The 22,395-nt window shown below is 43.3% G+C and overlaps 1 protein-coding gene across 2 annotated transcripts in view; it reads left to right on the forward strand.

Moving 5' to 3' along the window:
* Nucleotides 1–22,395, forward strand: part of U2SURP (U2 snRNP associated SURP domain containing) — a 76,306-nt gene that overhangs the window by 27,169 nt on the left and 26,742 nt on the right. Inside the window, exons 7-11 of one of the 2 annotated variants that reach the window (XM_056564810.1) lie at nucleotides 10,417–10,452; nucleotides 10,532–10,614; nucleotides 10,947–11,112; nucleotides 17,464–17,675; nucleotides 18,657–18,700. In XM_056564810.1, coding sequence (XP_056420785.1) covers nucleotides 10,417–10,452; nucleotides 10,532–10,614; nucleotides 10,947–11,112; nucleotides 17,464–17,675; nucleotides 18,657–18,700 — 541 coding nt within the window. Of the gene's footprint in view, nucleotides 1–10,416; nucleotides 10,453–10,531; nucleotides 10,615–10,946; nucleotides 11,113–17,463; nucleotides 17,676–18,656; nucleotides 18,701–22,395 lie in introns of those variants that run through there. The other variant, XM_056564811.1, reaches the window with a different exon arrangement.

Below are 22,395 nucleotides of genomic sequence, written 5' to 3' on the forward strand. Positions count from 1 at the left end.
TTTTTTTTTATAGATTTCAGACTCATGCAGGAGTCCTAAATCTCAGACTGCATCCGGGACACAGACAAACTCGTCTGCTTACTGCCAGGGAGCAGTGCTGAGCTTGTCTGTGTCCCGGGTGCAGTCTGAGATTTAGGACTCCAGCATGAGTCTGAAAGCTATAAAAAAAAAAAGGACTGGTAGGGAGACCCCTAGTGGTCATTTTTCAAAGTTGAAAATTAAATAGAAAGAAGCGTATTTTTTAATAACATGCTATTGGGAACTTATTCTGCATACATTAATCTATATATATATATTATAATATATCAAAAGTTTTTTTGATGACAGGTACCCTTTAAACTTTTATTTTTTTCTGCAAATTCTTGCGCAGACACAATTTGTGGTGCAATGCGCCCAATTCTGGCGCATACATCCTAGAAAACAGGTTTGGTTTACAATAGTGTGGCCATTGGGTGCAGGGCTCAGCTTCCAGTAAATTAAGGATGGACAGGGTTGGAAGGTGGGGGGGGGGAGAGGAGACGATTCAGCACATCAGAAGCTTGGGAATGCCTCTGACACTTGACGTAGAAGAATTAAAGCATTTTTTATGTTATGGAAGCACAGATAGATATATGAAAGATACCATATGTCTTCTTGCCATAACAGCTATTTAACAGTGTCGGTGTGAGTCTTGGATAGAAGACAGATTCCTTTCAAAGGAACTTTTGTATTGATGGCTTATCCTTTAGTCAACTGATTGTTATTAAAGGAGATATCAAGCCAATAGTGGTAAATTTATTTTATATAGCACCTACAGATTCCACAGCGCTTACAATTATGGGGTACAAACAAAGACAAGTATCAGACATAATATTATACAATAACTATTCAAACAAGCGGTGTGGGGATATGTTGAGGCCAATTAAAGAATGTTATAGGCCTGTCTGAAGAGATGTGTTTTTAGGCCACGTTTGAAACTATGGATGTTGTTGTTGAGTCTGAGGGATAGCATTCCAGAGAACCGGTGCAGCACGAGTGAAGTCTTGGAGACGGGAGTGAGAAGTTCGGATTATAGAAGATGTTAGTGTGAGATCATTAGCAGATCGGAGAGAACGTGTAGGATGGTAGACAGAGATGAGAGAGGAGATGTAGGGAGGTGCAGCATTGTGGAGAGCTTTGTGTGTGAGACTGAGGATTTTGTACTGTATTCTGGACTGAATTGGTAACCAGTGTAGTGACTGGCACAGGGAGGAGACATCGGTGTAGCAGCTGGAGAGGAAGATGAGTCTGGCTGCGGCATTAAGGATGGACTGGAAAGGAGAGAGTTTGGAGAAAGGAATGCCTATTAGTAAAGAGTTACAGTAGTCGAGGCGGGAGTGAATCAAAGCAATAATGAGAGTTTTAGCAGTTTCAGTAGTGAGAAACGGGCGGATTCTGGAAACGTTTTTGAGATGCAGGTGACAAGAACGTGAAAGAGACTGAATATGGGGAGTGAAAGACAGATCCGAGTCAAGTATAAACTCCAAGACAGCGAGCCTGCTGCCCGGGAGTTATTGTAGTACCAGATACCGAGATGGAAATGTCAGGGTGAGGTACAGTATCAGTTGATGGAGAAAAAACAAGAAGTTCTGTTTTAGAAAGATTTTGTTTCAGATATAAAGAGGACATGATGTCTGAGACATCAGAAATACAGTCACTGGTATTCTGTAGGAGTGCAGGGGTGATGTTGGCGGAAGAGGTATAGAGTTGGGTATCATCAGCATAGAGGTGGTACTGGAAACCAAATCTACTGATTGTTTTTCCAATGGGGGATGTGTAGAGTGAAAAGAGTAGAGGACCTAGGACCGATCCCTGGGGAACCCCGACAGCAAGGGGTAGAGGAGAAGTAGAGCCAGGAAACGAGATGCTAAAGGAGCGGCCAGAGAGATTGGAGGAAAACCAGGCGAGAGCAGAGTCCTTGAGACCAATGGAGCGGAGACTACTGAGGAGGAGTTGGTGATCCACAGTGTCAAAAGCCGCAGACAGGTCCAAGAGAATCAGTAAAGAGAAATTGCCATTTGATTTGGCTGTCAGAAGATCGTTAGTGACTTTGGTTAGGGCTGTTTCTGTGGCGTGAAGGGAGCGGAAACCAGACTGTACGGGGTCAAGGAGAGAGTTCTCGGCCAGGTCTTCAGCACAGAGATCAGTGATTGGGGTCTGTACTTTAGGCCGAAAGAGAGAGTTGAACGTGTCAAAAAGGCGTTTTGGGTTGTTAGACAGAGAAGAGATGAGGGAGGTAAAATATGTTTGTTTGGCGAGATGAAGAGCGGAGTAATAGGATTTAAGCATGAAATTATAGTGCAGATAGTCGGAAGAAGTCTTCGTTTTCCTCCACAGACGTTCAGCACACCTAGAGCATCGCCTGAGAAAGCGGGTTGTTCACGTGTGCCAGGGTTGCTGCAGTCTGTGTCGGGAGGTTCGTGTTTTAGAGGGTGCCATTTGATCCAGGGTAGACTTTAGGGTGTCATGGTAATGTTTGGCTGCTAGATTAGGGCAGGAGACAGAAGAGATTGGAGATAGTGAAGATTGTAGAATGTCTATAAATTGACTGGTGTTTATGGCACGCAGGTTTCTGTAAGTGTACAAGGTTGGAGTGTCTGGAAGAGGATAGGAGTTACTGATAGAGAAAGAGAGAAGGTTGTGGTCAGAGAGCTCAAAAGGAGAATTAGTGAATTTAGAGACAGAGCAAAGTCTAGAGAAGATCAAGTCCAGTGTATTCCCATCCTTGTGTGTGGGAGAGTCAGTAAGCTGTGAAAGGGCATATGAGGAGGTTAGAGACAGAAGCCCAGAGTCAGAAGAGGAGATTGGGGTATCAATGGGGATATTAAAATCACCCATGATGAGTGTAGGTGTTTCTGAGGAAAGAAAGTGAGGGAGCCAGGTGGCAAAATGATCCAGGAACATTTGGGGAGGACCAGGAGGACAATAGATGACCGCCACTCTGAGAGACAATGGGCGGAAGAGCCTGAGGGTGTGGACCTCAAAAGAGGGAAACGTGAGTGAGGGTAATGGGGGGATGACTTGAAAAGTGCATTGTGGGGCTAGTAGCACCCCAACTCCTCCACCATGCCTGGTGTCAGATCTGGGGGTATGGGAAAAGTGAAGGTCACCATAAGATAAAGCAGCGAGAGAAGCAGTGTCAGAAGGTTGTATCCATGTTTCTGTGAGAGCCAGCAGATTAAGAGAATTAGTGAGAAATAAGTCATGAATCTGGGTGAGCTTATTGCACACAGATCGAGAGTTTAGAAGAGTGCAGTTAAAGTTTGTAGTGGTTCCGCAAGAGGCAGGTAGTGTAGAGCAAATATTAGTGAAAGGTGGGCCAGGGTTAGGAGCAATGTCCCCAGCAGCTAAAAGCAGAAGAAAGAGGGAGAGCAGATGGCTGGGTGAAGTGATGAAGCGACTTCTGTGCTGTACCATGGAATGAGGTGACTTTGGGTGGTTTATGATGGTGAGCAGTGCATGCGAGCAATACATAGGTGAGGGAAGGAGGCATGGACAGATGTATATAGAGTCCACTGGAGAAATCGGTGGGGGATATAAGAGAAAATGTATCACAATGATGTAAGTAATAAGTGAGTGCATGTTTTTTTTTTTTTTCTGAAAAGAGTGACTTTTGTAGTTAAAATGTTGAGTTAGTTCCCTTTTGTTCCCTTCTGGTTCAATTCTGGTATAATACTTGATGTCACACTTTAGAAGCACTCTAGATGGCAGTATTAGATGGCATATTTGAATGTATCCAGACCTAAGGTCTACAAGACCTATTGCCTGTAATATATAGTGCTAGGCTAAGCCAGAAGATTGGCAGAGGAGTGCAATCAGGTGTGAAAAAGGGTGGGGAGCAATAAAATTTGGGGAAGTTAAGAAAAAATAAACCGTTTGGGATCACTCAAGGGAATTAAATTGTGATCAAACAAAATAGAAACACTTGCCAGATAACAGTAATAAATATACAGGACAAAGCAATGATGGGGGAATGGGAGTACACATTCACAGGATGAGTGACATACCAGGTTGATTATTTAAATTCAGCTAAACACATTTGCAGTGGTGAGAACAAATGATGGTGGTATTTGTTCAAGAGATGAGGACATACCTGTAAATGAAAGAATAGGCTGGTGAGAAGATGAAGTGGTAAAAATAACTTGTATAAGTATATATTATACCTTTTTTATTTCACAATGACCCCACAAGGCATCCCTATTAAATTACAGCTTTTATTGGTATACATTAAAATCTAAATTACCCCCCCTCTTATAAAAAAAAATACATCCAATTTAATAGTAAACTCTTACAATAAACACCGTCCAGAATATGGTAGAAAATTGTTACAATCTTTGTGGGAGCTAGCGTCAACAGTGCACTTAGAATCAGTACTCACACTTTGGTTGTTATCTGCAAATTAAATGTGTGCAAAAAACTCACAGGTGACCTACAGAGTAGCCCTCCATTTGTTCAGTCACAATATAATCCTTAATTAGGCTCTCTGGGAGTACCCTTTATACAATCCAATAGCTGGTACGGATCAAGTAGTGTTTTTGAACCAGATACCAAAATCTCTACCTAACACGTGCCATAGGGATACATCTTCCTGCAGCAACAGGTCAAATGCTACAGTTCTGCATTAACCCCTTAACGACCACGGACGTAAATGTACGTCCAGGTTTGGCAGGACTTCACGCACCAGGATGTACATGTACGTCCTGTGTATGACCGCGAGCATCGGAACGGTGCTCGCGTCATACACGGCAGGTTCCGGCTGCTGGCAGCAACCGGGGACCCGCCGGTAATGGCCGACATCCGCGATCTGATCTGTATTGATCATGGCATCTGCGGCAGTGCGGTACTTTGGGTGATCCAATCATCCAGCATGGTGGGCGGAGGTCCCCTCACCTTGCTCCGGCCGTCTCCCAGGGTCTTCTGCTCTGGCCTGAGATCGAGCAGACCTGAGCAGAAGATCACCGACAATACTGATCAGTGCTATGTCCTATACATGTCGCCGTACATTTCATGGTAAAATGAGGTTTCATTACAAGTACAATTGGTCATGCAAAAAACAAGCCCTTATATGGAAATATAAAGGAGTTATGGATTTTAGAAGGCAAGGAGGAAAAAACGAAAACTCTAAAATAAAATTGGCCTGGTCCTTAAGGTTAAAATGGGCTTGGTCCTTAAGGGGTTAAACCATATTCAGACAAGACAGAAACAAAAACCACCACGTGTTATAAAGTGCTAGTGCTGTACAGAAATCAACAATACGCTTGTTCTTAAGGAACTAATCAGTCACTGCCACACAATCTGGGCTGGTTATTCCTGATCCCTAATTAACAATAGACTAGACCATCCAAGCTGATTTGTTTTAAAATCCGACCCCCATAAACAACCTTTCAAAATACAGCTGAGAGCTGGAGAAAAAAAAAACTACATAGACCATCAGCCCCTGCACTTGTTTCCTGTGTGAGCTGCAGGGAGGGGCTTCTTTCAGAGAGCTGAGGTCACATGGTTAGAGAAGCAGTGAATATAGATGAGGGGAGGTGTGTGTGTGTGTGTGTCTCAGCCAATCAGGTACAATCACACACTGAAGCCCCTGACGTGAGGAGAAGGTAATGTAATGGTACAAAGCAGACTAGTGCCTGACAGTCAGGAAGGAACTACTAGACTTCCTTCCTGGAGGAAAAGCTGGGAGAAACAGATTATGTGCCCAGCAAAGATTGCACTTGTATTTTGCAAAGTTATATAATTTTAAATCGTGCAGCTATATAAAGGTAATTTTGTTTGGCTGGAGTTCTCCTTTTATGGTCTGTCTAAAGGGTAAGCCATCAATATAAAGGATTAAAAGCACTCTTAATGTTTAAATCAGGATGAGGAATGTACCTCTCTTGCGTTTAATCTCTTTACAGCTCTTTAACCTCTTCAGGACATAGCCCCTGCACTTGTTTCCTGTGTGAGCTGCAGGGAGGGGCTTCTTTCAGAGAGCTGAGGTCACATGGTTAGAGAAGCAGTGAATATAGATGAGGGGAGGTGTGTGTGTGTCTCAGCCAATCAGGTACAATCACACACTGAAGCCCCTGACGTGAGGAGAAGGTAATGTAATGGTACAAAGCAGACTAGTGCCTGACAGTCAGGAAGGAACTACTAGACTTCCTTCCTGGAGGAAAAGCTGGGAGAAACAGATTATGTGCCCAGCAAAGATTGCACTTGTATTTTGCAAAGTTATATAATTTTAAATCGTGCAGCTATATAAAGGTAATTTTGTTTGGCTGGAGTTCTCCTTTTATGGTCTGTCTAAAGGGTAAGCCATCAATATAAAGGATTAAAAGCACTCTTAATGTTTAAATCAGGATGAGGAATGTACCTCTCTTGCGTTTAATCTCTTTACAGCTCTTTAACCTCTTCAGGACATAGGGCGTATGGATACGCCCTGCATGCCGAGTCCTTAAGGACCGAGGGCGTATCCATACGCCCGTGGGAATTCCGGCCCCCACCGCTAGCCGGTTGGGGACCGGAGCCGGATGCCTGCTGAAATCGTTCAGCAGGCATCCCGGCATATCGCCCAGGGGGGTCATTATGTCCCCCCATGTCGGCGATCGCCGCAGATCGCTGGACAATTCAGAGCCTGCAGGGGTGAGGTGGCACTGGTGCCACCTCACGATCGCCCTGATTCGTCGGCCGGATTACCGGCCGACCAATCAGGGCGCCTGCTGCGGGTGTCACTCCCGCACCCGCTCCGCCCCTCTTCCGGAGGACGTGAGCGGGTGCGGGACGTGCACCCCGGGTGCTGGGGACCCCGATCCCCGGCGCCCCTGTTGGGATCGGGGCCCCAGGAGCAGCTGCGGCGGCGGAGACGACGAGGGACTGACCTGTGCGGCGAGGATCGTTGGAGGTGAGTGACAGCCTCCTGCTGTTGCTTAGCAACAGATCCCAGCATGCAAAAAGGGCATGCTGGGAGCTGTAGTTATGCAACAGCAGGAGGCAGACCACCACAACTCCCAGCATTCCCTTATGGGCATGCTGGGACTTATGGTTTTGCAACAGCTGGAGGCACATTCTTTCTATGGAAAAGTGTACCTTCAGCTGTTGTATAACTACAACTCCCAGCTTGCACAAACAGCTAAAGTGCATGCTGGGAGTTGTAGTGGTGCATCTGCTGGTTGCATAACTACAACTTCCAGCATGCCCGTTGGCTGTCGGTGACTGCTGAGAGTTGTAGTTTTGCAACAGCTGAAGGCACACTGGTTGTGAAACTCAGAGTTTTTTTTTACCTAACTCAGTGTTTCACGACCGGTGTGCCTCCAGCTGTTGCAAACTACAACTCTCAGCAGTCACCGTACACCATGCACCGTACATGCTGGGAGTTGTAGTTTTGCAACAGCTGGAGGCACACTGGTTGTGAAACACTGAGTTAGGTCACAAACTCAGTGATACATAACCAGTGTGCCTACAGCTGTTGCAAAACTGCAACTCTCAGCAGTCACCGACAGCCAACGGGCATGCTGGGAGTTGTAGTTATGCAACAGCTGGATGTCCCCCTCAATGTGAACGTACAGGGTACACTCACATGGGTGGAGGATTACAGTAAGTATCGGGCTGCAAATTTGAGCTGCCGCAAACTTTCTGCTGCAGCTCAAATTGCCAGCGAGAAACTACTGTGAACCCCCGCCCGTGCGACTGTACCCTAAAAACACTACACTACACTACCACAAAAAATAAAATAAAAAGTAAAAAAAACTACATATACACATACCCCTACACAGCCCCCCTCCCCTCCCCAATAAAAATGAAAAACGTCTGGTACGCCACTGTTTCCAGAACGGAGCCTCCAGCTGTTGCAAAACAACTCCCAGTATTGTCGGACAGCCGTTGACTGTCCAGGCATGCTGGGAGTTTTGCAACAGCTGGAGGCACCCTGTTTGGGAATCACTGGCGTAGAATACCCCTATGTCCACCCCTATGCAATCCCTAATTTAGGCCTCAAATGCGCATGGCGCTCTCACTTTGGAGCCCTGTCGTATTTCAAGGCAACAGTTTAGGGCCACATATGGGGTATCGCCGTACTCGGGAGAAATTGTATTACAAATTTTGGGGGGTATTTTCTGCTTTTACCCTTTTTAAAAATGTAAAATTTTTGGGAAAACAAGCATTTTAGGTAAAAAAAAATTTTTTTTTTTTTACATATGCAAAAGTCGTGAAACACCTGTGGGGTATAAAGGTTCACTTAACCCCTTGTTACGTTCCCCGAGGGGTCTAGTTTCCAAAATGGTATGCCATGTGGGGTTTTTTTTGCTGTCCTGGCACCATAGGGGCTTCCTAAATGCGGCATGCCCCCAGAGAAAAATTTGCGTTCAAAAAGCCAAATGTGACTCCTTCTCTTCCGTGACCTGTAGTGCGCCAGCAGAGCACTTTTCACCCCCATATGGGGTGTTTTCTGAATCGGGAGAAATTGGGCTTCAAATTTTTAGGGGTATTTTCTGCTATTACCCTTTTTAAAAATAAAAAAATTTTGGGAAAACAAGCATTTTAGGTAAAAATTTTTTTTTTTTTTTACATTTGCAAAAGTCGTGAAACACCTGTGGGGTTCACTTTATCCCATGTTACATTCCCCGAGGGGTCTAGTTTCCAAAATGGTATGCCATGTGGTTTTTTTTTGCTGTTCTGGCACCATAAGGGCTTCCTAAAGGTAACATGCCCCCCAAAAACCATTTCAGAAAAACGTACTCTCCAAAATCCCCTTGTCGCTCCTTCCCTTCTGAGCCCTCTACTGCGCCCGCCGAACACTTTACATAGACATATGAGGTATGTCCTTACTCGAGAGAAATTGGGCTACAAATACAAGTAAAAATTTTGTCCTTTTACCCCTTGTAAAAATTCAAAAATTGGGTCTGCAAGAACATGTGAGTGTAAAAAATGAAGATTGTGAATTTTCTCCTTCACTTTGCTTCTATTCCTGTGAAACACCTAAAGGGTTAAAACGCTGACTGAATGTCATTTTGAATACTTTTGGGGGTGTAGTTTTTATAATGGGGTCATTTATGGGGTATTTCTAATATGAAGACCCTTCAAATCCACTTCAAACCTGAACTGGTCCCTGAAAAATACTGAGTTTGAAAATTTTGTGAAAAATCGGAAAATTGCTGCTGACCGTTGAAGCCCTCTGGTGCCTTCCAAAAGTAAAAACACATCAATTTTATGATGCAAACATAAAGTAGACATATTGTATATGTGAACCAAAAAAAAATGTATTCGTAATATCCATTTTCCTTACAAGCAGAGAGCTTCAAAGTTAGAAAAATGCAAAATTTTCAAATTTTTCATCAAATTTACGGATTTTTCACCAAAAAAGGATGCAAGTATCGATAAAAATTTACCACTATGTTAAAGTAGAATATGTCACGAAAAAACAATCTCGGAATCAGAATGATAACTAAAAGCATTCCAGAGTTATTAATGTTTAAAGTGACAGTGGTCAGATGTGCAAAAAACGCTCCGGTCCTTAAGGCCAAAATGGGCTCCGTCCTGAAGGGGTTAATGTAATTTCAAAGGGTTTGGCCACCATATAGAAATGTGGTAAAAAAACATAAGATATACCAATTACAGTTTTTCTATTCTTTGGTTATTCCCCATTCAATAGCCCCTTCTCCTTTTGTGAGCAGTGTGGACCTGCGGCATCTTTGTTCATGGGATGTAATGGAGAGGTCACATGGTATACATGTGTGAACGCTTTATGCTCCGTTTTCACAGTGTTGGCAGTAACATGCCTGCGGGGCAGTGACAGGGAAATGTTTGCATCTTATAATAATAAATAATGGCAAGAGACCTAAAACATAGAAAGCATAGAAAGATGCGGAGTCTCAAGTCATCAACCTATACTACCTAGATCCTGTCCTGTTGGATGTTCCGTTATTGTATAATCATGCTAGGTTTTACCTAGACGACTTTTCCCTCTGTAACTCTTTCGCTGCTGGAGTTCAGTAAAAGTTATTGCATAATGTGAAGCCCTCCTGTCTTGATATAAGATTTACAGTTTTCACATGTTATGGAAGATTTATCAAAACCTGCGGGGAGAGAAAAAGTTGACCAGTTGCCCATAGCAACCAATCGGATTCTTTCATTTTTATTTTTTTTTCAATTTAAGATTTTTATTTTTAAAACATAAAAGAAATAACACTGTACAACTGTAGCATATAAGCAATTTCCATAAAGCGAGCAATCACATATAACAAAACATCAGCAACGTAAAGGCTTCTTTCATTTTTCATAGCTTTTTATTCTTAACAAGGCCAATCTGGTTACTATGGACAACTGGTCAACTTTTTCTCTTCACAGTTTTGGTAATTCTCCTCATTGTCCTGAGATTTCCAATTATTTGCAATGATCTCTGACTTTGATAATTTTTTGTTTCAGTGGATTCTCAATCAAGGAGAAATAGAGCCTCCGGTGGTAACCTGTTTAGTGTATTAAATATTATTTGCCACTTACTGTAAACTACTTCATATTAACTTTGGCCTCTCTTGTTCAGCTCTTGATGACTATGCCCCTGGGTCACATGATGTTGGGGATCCAAGCACAACTAATTTATATCTAGGAAACATCAACCCTCAGGTAATACCATTTTGATCTAAGAGCTTTTATTGCATGTGTACATTTTTAAATTTTATTTTATTTTTTCATTTGACTGTATTTCGGTTCACATTTTGGGAATTTTTTTAATAATCCGTTGCTTTTATAAAAAAAACAAATGTGTAAAGCTGACACTTAACAGTGCTCCCATCTAATAGCTTAGTGTATGTTTGGTAATGGTTCCTGTAGTTATAGCACTTACATCTTCCACGACTATCACTCACTAGGGTCAATTTAATGGCCTATTCAAATATTACGTAATATTATAGTTTTAAAATTCCTGTTTAATGCTTGTATATTCTTTAATTGTACAGATGAACGAAGAGATGCTGTGCCAGGAATTCGGGAGGTTTGGCCCATTGGCTAGTGTTAAAATCATGTGGCCACGAACAGATGAGGAGAGAGCACGAGAAAGGAACTGTGGGTTTGTTGCCTTCATGAACAGGCGAGATGCTGAAAGAGCACTAAAAAACTTGAATGGTAACTTTTGTTGTATATTTGTGTGTAGTCCTGTCCCGCATATGAAATGGCTCTACTTAGTGATGTAAATACTGGCTGAGAGAACAGTTTACTAATACACATAGTGGCCCTCATTTGCTATTGCAAACCCGACATGTTTTGTCTGGTTGTGCACCAGATTCTGTCGCCTTGTGCCAGAAATTCTGTCTGTGCTAGATTGTGCGCCAGAATTGAAAAAACCCTGACTAACTCTCCATTTTGCTAAGAAAACCCGAAAAGGGGGCGGGCCGTCGGAAAAAGGGGCGTGGTCTCCAAAAAGGGGCGTGTTCTTGACTTTCACAAAAAACAACATATTTACTAAGGTTTCCACATATAATGTGGGGGATTTGAACTGAGGAAAACCGGACAGATCAGAGCATGTGTAAAAAAAAAAAAGGCAAAGTGTAGGGAAACCTTAGTAAATACCGTGGAAAATAAATTGTAGGGAATTAAAACCCACAAAGAAACCTACACAACACTCTTAGTAAATAAGGGCCATTGTATTGCATATCGTATTTATAAAGAAAAAAAATCTGTGCTCTGGTGACTGGACCACTAGGGCTGGGCGGTATACCGGTTCATAGCGAATATTTTTGGCTGCACGATATGAATTTTCCCCCATACCGCAATACCGGTTGGGCTCCTCCCCCTTGGGAATGTATTATCAGCCTAGCGCAGCGCTGTCCCCACATCGGGGAACAAACCCTATGTTACCGCCCCCCCCCCCCCAAATTAATGATCAGCCCAGCGGGGCACTATGCACAAATGTAAAGCACTGCCCTCCTCCTCTTTGTTGGGGGCCACCGGGCGCTGGAACTCTCTGTACGCCAGTGGTCTCCAACCTGCAGGACCTCCAGCTGTTGCAAAACTACAACTCCCATCATGCCCGGGCAGCCAACGGCTGTCTGGGCATGCTGGGATTGTAGTTTTGCAACAGCTGGAGGTCCGCGGGTTTGAGACCACTGCTGTATGCCTATGCCTGGGCTGCAAAAGATACAGAAAATAAACTTTTAACTCGCCCACCTAGGCCGATCGCTTGGAGAGCGTGGAGGACAGCCGTCAGCCTATCACCGGCCGGAGCGATGCGCCGCCCCGGCCAGTCATAGGCTGAGCCCACTGTCATGTAAGAAGCCGGGGGCAGAACAGCGCTGGCGGGTCACATGATTTGGGGGGGGGGGGGTTGAAAATACCGTTATATACCGTGGAACTGCCGTAAGTTAAAAAAAATACCGTGATGCACATATTTGGTCATACCACCCAGCCCTATGGACCACTGCAGACTCTGTATACTTTACTATTCTGGCTGTAGCTGGAAGCTGATTAGTTGGCTATGACAACTGCCTGTAGTAAGTATTACTGATGCCTGCCCACTGCGTGGAAATTGTTTTTTACATAGCATTAGCTATATATGCATACTGTTAAATGATCCAATGAACAGCTATACTTACTTTGTATGGTGCCACCTTGTGTTTATAGTGAATAGCAATGTACAAATCCTATTTTGCTGATCACTGGGGGACAGGTATGCCCACTCAATAGAGCCAGATCTCTGGTTAGCTTGGCAGCTAAAAGAAAAAGCTTTATGCCCTGCTTGTCAGTAAAGAGCCAAAGTCTCTACAGAAGCATAAAATTATAGCTGAGAAGACTTCTTCTGCAGCTGTATTTTTAGCTGCAGAAGTTGTGGCTCTTAAAGGGTAAGGGGGAAAACGAAAAAATGAAAATAGTCTCGGTCTTTAAGGCCAAAACGGGCTGTGTACTTGAAAGGGTATTCCGGCTTTATACATCTTATCCCCTATCCAAAGGATAAGGGGGTAAGATGTATGATCGCTGTGGAGTCGGTAGATAAATGTTCCGACTCCGCAGTTTTTTGTACCTCTGACTCCTCTGTATTAATATGCGAATGTATTTATAAACACTTACAGTTGAATCCAAGAAGCTGTTCCACCAAGTTCTTCTAAGCTCTTCTAGCAGAGAGAGGTAGTTGGGCAGAAGCTGCTGCCTTCTCCTTTTTGTGTGCTGATCTGCTGCTGAAGATAGGGCAGTGGAAGGATCCAGAAAGGGGCATTTATTATAAAACATGATTTCCCTAGTACAATCCCATAGTCATGTTTAAAGTTTAAGCTAACAATTGGAGTTTACAAGTTTTGATAGCCTTAGCTGAATGGCAGCAGTTTTTCCAATGGTTTACAGCTTCAGTCTTGAACTATTGACCCTCCATTCCCTTCACTTATACAAGTGTCTGTAGTCCTGCAAAAACATATTTCCTTAATCCCTTATCAGTGAGAGGCTAGGTTACCCATGGGTTTCCTGTAACAGCAGAACACAACACTATGGAAAGTATAAGTATTGCCCCTCCTAATTGTGCGTTGTGTGCCATATAGTGAAGCGCATGAAAAGCATGCTTCTTCACGGTCACTTAACGTGTTCGTTTTGCGGTGACGTGAGGCACTGCATGCATTGGTCTTTATTCTTACAGTAGAGAAGTCATTAATTATAACTTATTGTGAATTGGGACTTTTAACCCCTTAAGGACCAAGCCCATTTTCACCTTAAGGACCAGAGCGTTTTTTTCACATCTGACCACTGTCACTTTAAGCATTAATAACTCTGGGATGCTTTTACTTATGAATTTGATTCCGAGATTGTTTTTTCGTGACATATTCTACTTTAACATAGCAGTAAAATTTCGACGATACTTGCATCATTTCTTGGTTAAAAATTCCAAAATTTCATGAAAAATTTAAAATTTTTTGCAATTTTGAACTTTGAAACTCTCTGCTTGTAAGGAACATAGACATACCAAATAAATGATATATTGATTCACATATACAATATGTCTACTTTATGTTTGCATCATAAAGTTGACATATTTTTACTTTTGGAAGACATCAGAGGGCTTCAAAGTATAGCAGCAAATTTCTAATTTTTCACAAAATTTTCCAAATCTGAATTTTTCAGGGACCAGTTCAGTTTTGAAGTGGATTTGAAGGACCTTCATTTTAGAAATACCCCACAAATGACCCCATTATAAAAACTGCACCCCTCAAAGTATTCAAAATGACATTCAGAAAGTGTGTTAACCCTTTAGGTGTTTTACAGGAATAGCAGGAAAGTGAATGAGAAAATTCAAAATCTGCATTTTTTTTTTTACACTGGCATGTTCTTGTAGACCCAGTTTTTGAATTTTTATAAGGGGTAAAAGGAGAGAAATCCCCCCAAAATTTGTAACCCAATTTCTCTCAAGTAAGGAAATACCTCATATGTGTATGTCAAGTGTTCGGTGGGTGCAGTAGAGGGCTCAGAAAGGGGATTTTGTAGACAATGTGATTTTGTAGAGTGAATTTTTCTGAAATGGTTTTTTGGGGGGGACATGCCGCATTTAGGAAGCCCCTATGGTGTCAGAACAGCAAAAAAATCCATGTGGCATACCATTATGGAAACTACACCCCTCAAAGCACGTAACAAGGGGTCCAGTGAGCCTTAACACCCCACAGGTGGTTTTCACCCAAATTTTACATTTTTACAAGGGGTAATTGGAGAAAAAGCCCCCCCAAATTTTTTTTGCCAATTTCTCCTGAGTACGAAAATACCTCATATGTGGCCCTAAACTGTTGCCTTGAAATACGACAGGGCTCCGAAGTGAGAGAGCGCCATGAGCATTTGAATATTAAATAAGGGCTTTGCATAAGGACGGAACCGTCCAAAAATACCCTATGGCAGTGTTTCCCAAACAGGGTGCCTCCAGCTGTTGCAAAACTTCCAGCATGCATGGAATGTCAATCGCTGTCCGGCAATACTGGGAGTTGTCTTGCAACAGCTGGAGGCTCCGTTTTGGAAACGGTGTCATACGAGAATTTTTTTATTTTTATTTGGGGGGGAGGTGACTGTAAGAGTGTGTATATGTAGCGTTTTACTTTTTATTTTGTGTAATGTAGTATAGTGTAGTGTTTTTAGGGTACACTCGCACAGCCGGGGTCTACAGCGAGCTTCCCGCTGGGAGTTTGAGCTGTGGCAGAAGACTTGCTGCATCTCCAACTTGTAGCAAGAAGCTTGCTGTAGACTCCCGCCTGTGTGAATGTACCCTGTACATTCACATGGGGGAGGGGGGGGGCAAACCTCCAGCTGTTGCAAAACTAGAACTACCAGCATGCCCTTTGGCTGTCCGTGCATGCTGGGGGTTGAAGTTATGAAACATCTGGAGGCACACTGGTTGCAAAACACTGTGTTAGGTAACAAACTTCGCAACCAGTGTGCCTTCAGCCGTTGCAAAAACTACAACTCTCAGCATGCAGTGACAACTGAGGGCATGCTGGGAATTGTAGTTATTCAACAGCTGGAGGCATACTACTAACACTCCCAGCATGCCCTTTGGCTGTCCGTGCATGCTGGGGGTTGTAGTTATGCAACAGCTGGAGGCACACTGGTTGCAAAACACTGAGTTTAACTCAGGGTTTCCCAAAAAGGGTGCCTCCAGCTGTTTCAAAACTGCAACTCCCAGCATGCACAGACCGCCAAAAGACATGTTGGGAGTTAGTTTTGCAACATCTGGAGGGTCCCAGTTTGGTGACCACTGTTCAGTGGTGTCCAAGCTGTAACTCTCCAGATGTTGCAGAACTTACACTCCAAGCATGCCCAGACAGAACTACAACTCCCAGCATGCCCGGACTGTCTGGGCATGCTGGGAGTTGTAGTTTTGCGACATCTGGAAGGGCTAAAGCTTGGACACCACTGAACAGTGGTCTCCAAGCTGTGGGCCTCCAGATGTTGCAAAACTACAACTCCCAGCATGCCCAGACAGCCTTTGGCTGTCTGGTCTTGCTGGGAGTTGTAGTTTGGCAACTCCTGGAATGCAGCAGTGAAGATCACTTACGGCTGATCTTTACTGCTGCGTCCGCCGCTGCCTCCGTCGGTCCCGCGCTGCCTGTCCCGATCCTGCCACCAGTCCCACTGCGATCGTCGGTCCGGGTGTAAGGTGAGATTTCCGAACCGTCCACCATCTTCCCCCCGCTCTGCGCCGACATTCAGGGGCGGGCAGAGTGGGGATTTCACCTTTAACCTCCCGCCCCCCTCCTGCCATTGGTCGCTAGCCCTAACGACCAATGGCAGGGGTTTAGGAGCGAGGTTGCAGCTGCTCCTAACCCTTCAGGATGATCGGGACTGTCTCTGACTGTTCCGAAAATCCCTATTTTCCGTGCGATCGGGTCACCAGAGACCCGATGAGCCCGGAACCCCGCAAGTCCTTGTCAGTAGTCAGTCACTGACTGACTAATGACAACGATCAGCAGCAGGGGACCAGTCTGATTGGTCCCCAGCTGCATAGTGTCATCGGTAAGCTGTCCAGAACAGCTGAGGTGACGTTTCTATCACCATGCCAACGGACATGGTGATAGAAAATGTATTGGACGTGTATACACGTCCATTTGCGGGAAGGGGTTAAACTTGCTTTTTTTTTTTTTTTATTCCAATCTAAATTTATTCGGAGTCTGTGCATTGTTTGCCGACTCTGACTCCAGGTACCCAAAATTTCGTCCCAACTCCACAGCACTGCTGGGGACCCCCACGATCTCGGTGCAGCCCCCGGCAGAATGCCAGGGGCTGCACCGAGATGTGGGGGTCCCCAGCGGCGGGTCCCCTGCAATCATACATCTTATCCCCTATCCTTTGGATAGGGGATAAGATGTATAAACCCAGAATACCCCTTTAAGCAGTTAAAGGGGTACTCCGCCCCTGGCATCTTATCCCCTATCCAAAGCTGATGGGGACCCCGGGGATCGCCGCTGCGGCACTCCGCCATCATTACTGCACAGAGCGAGTTCGCTCTGTGCGTAATGACGGGCGATACAGGGGCCGGAGCAGCGTGACGTCATGGCTCCGCCCCTCATGACATCACGACCCGCCCCCTTAATGCAAGTCTATGGCAGGGGGCGTGATGACCACCACGCCCCTTCCCATAGACTTGTATTGACAGGGGCGGGCAGTGAGGTCACGAGGGGCGGAGCCGTGACGTAACTATGCTCTGGCCCCTGTATCGCCCCGGCCCCTGTATGCTCCCGCCCCGATCTCGCTCTGCGCAGTAATGATAGCGAGGCGCTGCAGCAGCGATCCCCGGGGTCTCCAGCAGCGGGACCCCGGCGATCTAACATCTTATCCCCTATCCTTTGGATAGGGGATAAGATGTCTAGGGGTGGAGTACCCCTTTAAGACTAGGACATGTGCACATCACCCTGCTTGACAGTCACCCAGCCTCATAAACCAATTAAAACCAGAACAATTTGTATGCAATACTGGGATTGCTGCAGTTACATATCTTGTTTTTTCTTTTTTTCACTACAGGAAAAATGGTTATGTCCTTTGAAATGAAGCTAGGGTGGGGAAAAGCTGTGCCCATCCCTCCGCACCCAATATATATTCCCCCGTCCATGATGGAGCACACCCTTCCACCCCCTCCATCTGGTCTGCCTTTTAATGCCCAGCCTAGAGAACGCCTCAAGAATCCTAATGCTCCCATGTTACCACCACCGAAAAACAAGGAGGATTTTGAGAAGGTAATTGGCTTAACAGAGTTTGCCTCACAATCAAAGGTTCTGCTTTCATAGTATACACATATAAAATATCATATAGCCCTTATGCTCAGCTGTGTCAACTATATATACACGTTTCTACAGGTTAGTACATCTTCCACAGTAGTTGTGCCCCTTGCTTTTACAAATATAGTTACTCTTAAAATGTGGAAATACATATATTGGGTATTTGTAGTTTGGATACGATATTGCCCCTTAGCTTGTTTGGGAAAATTGTTTTAATACTTTCTAGAAACAATGTGGACCCTGGGATGGTTTTTTGTTTTTTAATGGAATTTTAGTATTCAGAAACATACAGGGCTTGGTTAAAGTATTGTGTAGTTTTAATATTGGAATTTTTCTTATGATGATTTTGATTTTATGTTATACCATAAATATTTATCTAAATGCTTTATGGTGAATATTTTCGGAGGTTCCTGATATTGCAGCACCCTTCTATTAGTAAATAGTAGTGACTCCATGGTTTGAGTGAGTTTGCCCAAATGTGACAATACTCATTTAAGAGCGGTATTTTTTGCCTGGCCAATTTAATATTTAAATTTTTTTAATCAAATTTGTACCACTTAACCAAGCTCTGTATGGAGGTTTTTCCTCTATTTAAAATTGAGGATTATGTTTAGATATTAGTAATTGAGTTGCTGCATTCTGTAACCCTGCCATAGTTTATAGGTCATTGCACAGTATTTGTACCCCACGTTGCCTTGTAATTTCCAGCGTAGTACCTATTTATTCCTTTAATGTGTGTTATGTCAGGACTTTTTTATTACCCACTTCATAGGCACTTACATTGTATCTTGTAAGGTGTTTATTGTGCCTTTCACAAAGTGCCTGCAGAAAGTTATACTAGATATTTAGTGTTTTTAAATGAATATGTATATTTTTGCTTGTTATGTTAACATTACTCACATATTCTATGTTTATTATCTGATGTGACTTCATATACAGACTCTGTCGCAAGCCATAGTCAAAGTGGTTATCCCAACAGAAAGGTACATTTTTTTTCTTTATTATTACTCATATGACTTAGAAAGTATCCCCTTCAGAACTACAAAGAATTGGTTGGCGGTCTTGAGGAGCTGACTGGGGCTTCACTGAGCAACAGTTTATTTGATGTTTTAATTAATTTTATTTTGCTGCTGCACTGTAGAGACATTGTCATCACTTACATTGGTTTATAAACAGATTCCATAGGTCCATTGAAGTGCACCATGTACATTTTGTAGTAGGCTTTGTTACTTTCAGCAACAAGAATTGCAGTTATCGCAACTATTCTTGCTGTTAGAAACACCACTAACTCAGATGCCAATTGTGTAGGTGTTTTTGAGCTAAAGCCAAAAGTGAATTCAAATAGGACTACTTATTCTTGCTGGATCTATATCTGCTTTTGGCTTACAAAACTGCAGCAAAGTCTCCATATTTGCTTCCAGCCATAAAATCACTAGGGTCTGTAGTGATTTCAAACACAAATGATAGGGGATTAGATGTTAGATTGCTGGGGTTCCACCACTGGGCACCCCCGCGATCTCTGGGCCGGCGGCGTCCGGAACACGGAAGTGACGTCTTACCACGCCCCCTCCATCCATGTTTATGGGAGGGGGCGTGACTGCTAGTACATAGCCATCGCGCCTCCTCCCATAGAGGTGAATGGAGGGGGCGTGGTCGCTGGCATCGCCAGTTGTCGGGCATGGAGCGGAATTCGCTTTGTGCACCAATTGACTGGGGTGCCATAGCGGAGAGGGGATAAGATGTGTGCAGCGGAGTATCCCTTTAAGGAGCCAGAATCCCTTGGATTCAGCTGCAGCTTCCACAGTAAGGCAACAAGAGGTTACAATAACTACAGAAGTTCTGCACAAGCTTTCAAGGTTCTTGCAAAGGTTTTCTTTATTCTAAGCATGGACAATGTGTTTCAAGGAAGAGAATAATACTTTAAAACTTGTTGTCTATTTATGTACTAAAGAAAACTGACCCTTGGAAGTTGTGCAGCTCTTCTGTAAAATCACATAGGTGAAATCTTTGGTATTGGGCCACCTCTAATTTCCAGTATAAGGGTGCGTACAGACAATCGGCTTTACAGCGTATTTTATGCTGCGGTTCTGCCAATGAAGGACCTCTGTTTGCTGCCTTTACATGTGCCTGCTCGGAGCGGCAATACCCCGCAACTTGCAGACACACTGAAGTGATGTGCGAGTACTCGCACACATCGCGGCCGCTACCCCTGCTCTATGAGCTAGGCAGAGAGCTTCAGCGATGTCCGAGTATACTGCGCATGTGCGCGGCGACTCACACATCGCAGTGTCTGCTTGTAGCGGCGTATTGCCACTCTGATCAGGCACACGTAAAGGCAGCATACAGAGGTCCTTCAGCAACGCATCCGCAGCAAAGTATGTGCTGTAAATCCGCTCGTCTGAACGTATCCTTAGAGGGTTTTTTTTTGTGTTTTGTTTTTTTTTGGGACAGTTTAAACCCTTGTGACACCGCCAAAGGATTTGCTACTAAAAATCAGATCAGTCTACACAAAGGGCCAGCAGGGTTTTAGTATTTTGTCAATTTTTTGTAACCTAATTCAGAAGTCCTGTCATTCTGGAAAATCCATTTCGTATTCACCACCTATTTTATCATTAAGTTCAGATTATAGGAACACTAATAACAAATCAACTGTCATTTTAAATGTACTTAAAGGGGTGTATCATCTGAAAATGACCTTTTTTAGATACAATCAGACATTTCTGGGAGGTTTAAAAATGTCCCTGAAAGCCGCTCAATATTCTGTAGAGATCAATTTTCAGCAGCAGTTTACTATCGCAGGCAGGATAACAATAACAAGTTACATGACCTTTATAAAGCTCGGGGCAGATAATATAGGATCCACCATTGGCCATAAATTTTACAGACCACATCCCAAAAAATATTTCCCATGGAAGTTAAGTTGCTTTCTAACTGAGGCTATTTTTGTAAGGTAAATCTCTCAGCTTTTACACATCAGAGCAGCAGCTCAACCAAGATGGCTCCCTCATTATTCAAGACTTACAGAAAATAAAAAAATGTATATGATCTGAACATATAGGGCCCATACACACAGCAGAATATCTGAGAGAAATTCTGGCCAGAAATTCTGTACATGGCAGGTGCCAAATGAATCAGTTGGCGCTAAGACCGCTCAGACATGTGCAGTCTCCATAGACGGAAATGCATTTCAGAGTGGACTCAAAGTTTTCCTCCACGGAAATTCTGCAGTAGAATCCCATTGGAAACAATGGGAGCCTGCTGTACTGGAATTTTTGAGCGTAATCTATCTGCTCTTAAATTCTGCTATGTGCCCTAACAGGTTAAAAATGTTAAATTGTATTATTAAAAAATAAATAAAAATTGATACTCCTTTTAAGTTACTGTATCTTTATTTATATAATATGGGGTTGGAGCTAGGTTAGAATGGTATAATCTCTTGCTCAGTGAAGTGCAGTCTATTCTTCAAGATGAAAAAGCAACCTCACTTAAATGAATCGGACTCAAATTCCCAAAGACTTTGACATTGGCCTCGGTGAGCAACACCACAGCTGAACTGTCTGCGGCAGCGGGGGACCAGGAAAACATCAAGGGAAGGATTGGGAAAGTATTTTGACCAGACATTGGTACGATCGACTCCAATAAATGTGGTTGTTGTCATAATTGAAGCACCTAACTATTGGCCAAAATGTAGTGTCTACTATTAATATTTACAGTACCTCTCTTTTTATCTACTTGTATTGTATTGTCCCCATACTACAAATGATTGCTTTCCTAAAAGGCCTTTGGATGTAGAGACACAGGCTCCAGGATTTGACCCAACACAAAATTGTCACTTTTTTCTTGTATTGGTGCTCCACTGGAAGCTTACCAGATTAAGATTGCACCACGTGCTACATACCCAACACTTATCATAGCTTTACTTACGTTTTTTAGTTGTAAATTTGTACTATTTTTTTTTTCCTTCTGATACTTGTATCTGCTTATATTTTTCATAATGGGTTTTTCTTTCTGACCCTGTTCTGTTGTGGCTTTTTTTTTTTCCCCCTAAAATATACTATTTGGGATTTTTTGTTAAACCCCTTACAAAGCTCCAATGATCTCTACCTTTAGAAATGTTTAAAAAAAAAACAACAATATGCATTTTTAAGTCAACATCCGTGTGCTTTTGGGAAAAGCATATTTGGGGGATATTCATCAAAGATTGTGCAAAGGAACAGTGGAGCGGTAATGCTATGGGCGCAACCAATCAAACTACTTCTATTTTTCAGAAACTTTTTTTTTTTTTCTTTTATAAAAGAAGCAATCTGGTTTCTATTGGCAACTGCTCCCCTGTTCCTCTGCACAAGGTTTAAAAACAAATCCCCCTTAATTTTTATGAGCTGCTAAGTGTTCAGCTGTAAAGAGTAATACTTCATGTCCGTATTCTCCTGTGTTGGTGTTATTAATGCACTTAATTGTGTAAAAAAAAATGGAATTAATCTGTTAGAGGAATCAGGGGAAAGTTTCTCCCCCCCCCCCCCCCCCCTTTCCTTCTGGTGTCCAATCTTGTTCTTAATAAAAAGTAATTACAGCAAATACAGGAGGTAATATGGACCTGGAATATGCCTATGTCAAGTAACCCTAGTATAAAGCACAGAGTATCTTGCAGTTTACAAAGGTTTTTTTTTTATTCTATCTT

This window comes from Hyla sarda, chromosome 3 (genome assembly GCF_029499605.1).
Source record: "Hyla sarda isolate aHylSar1 chromosome 3, aHylSar1.hap1, whole genome shotgun sequence".
NCBI classification, from domain to species: domain Eukaryota; kingdom Metazoa; phylum Chordata; class Amphibia; order Anura; family Hylidae; genus Hyla; species Hyla sarda.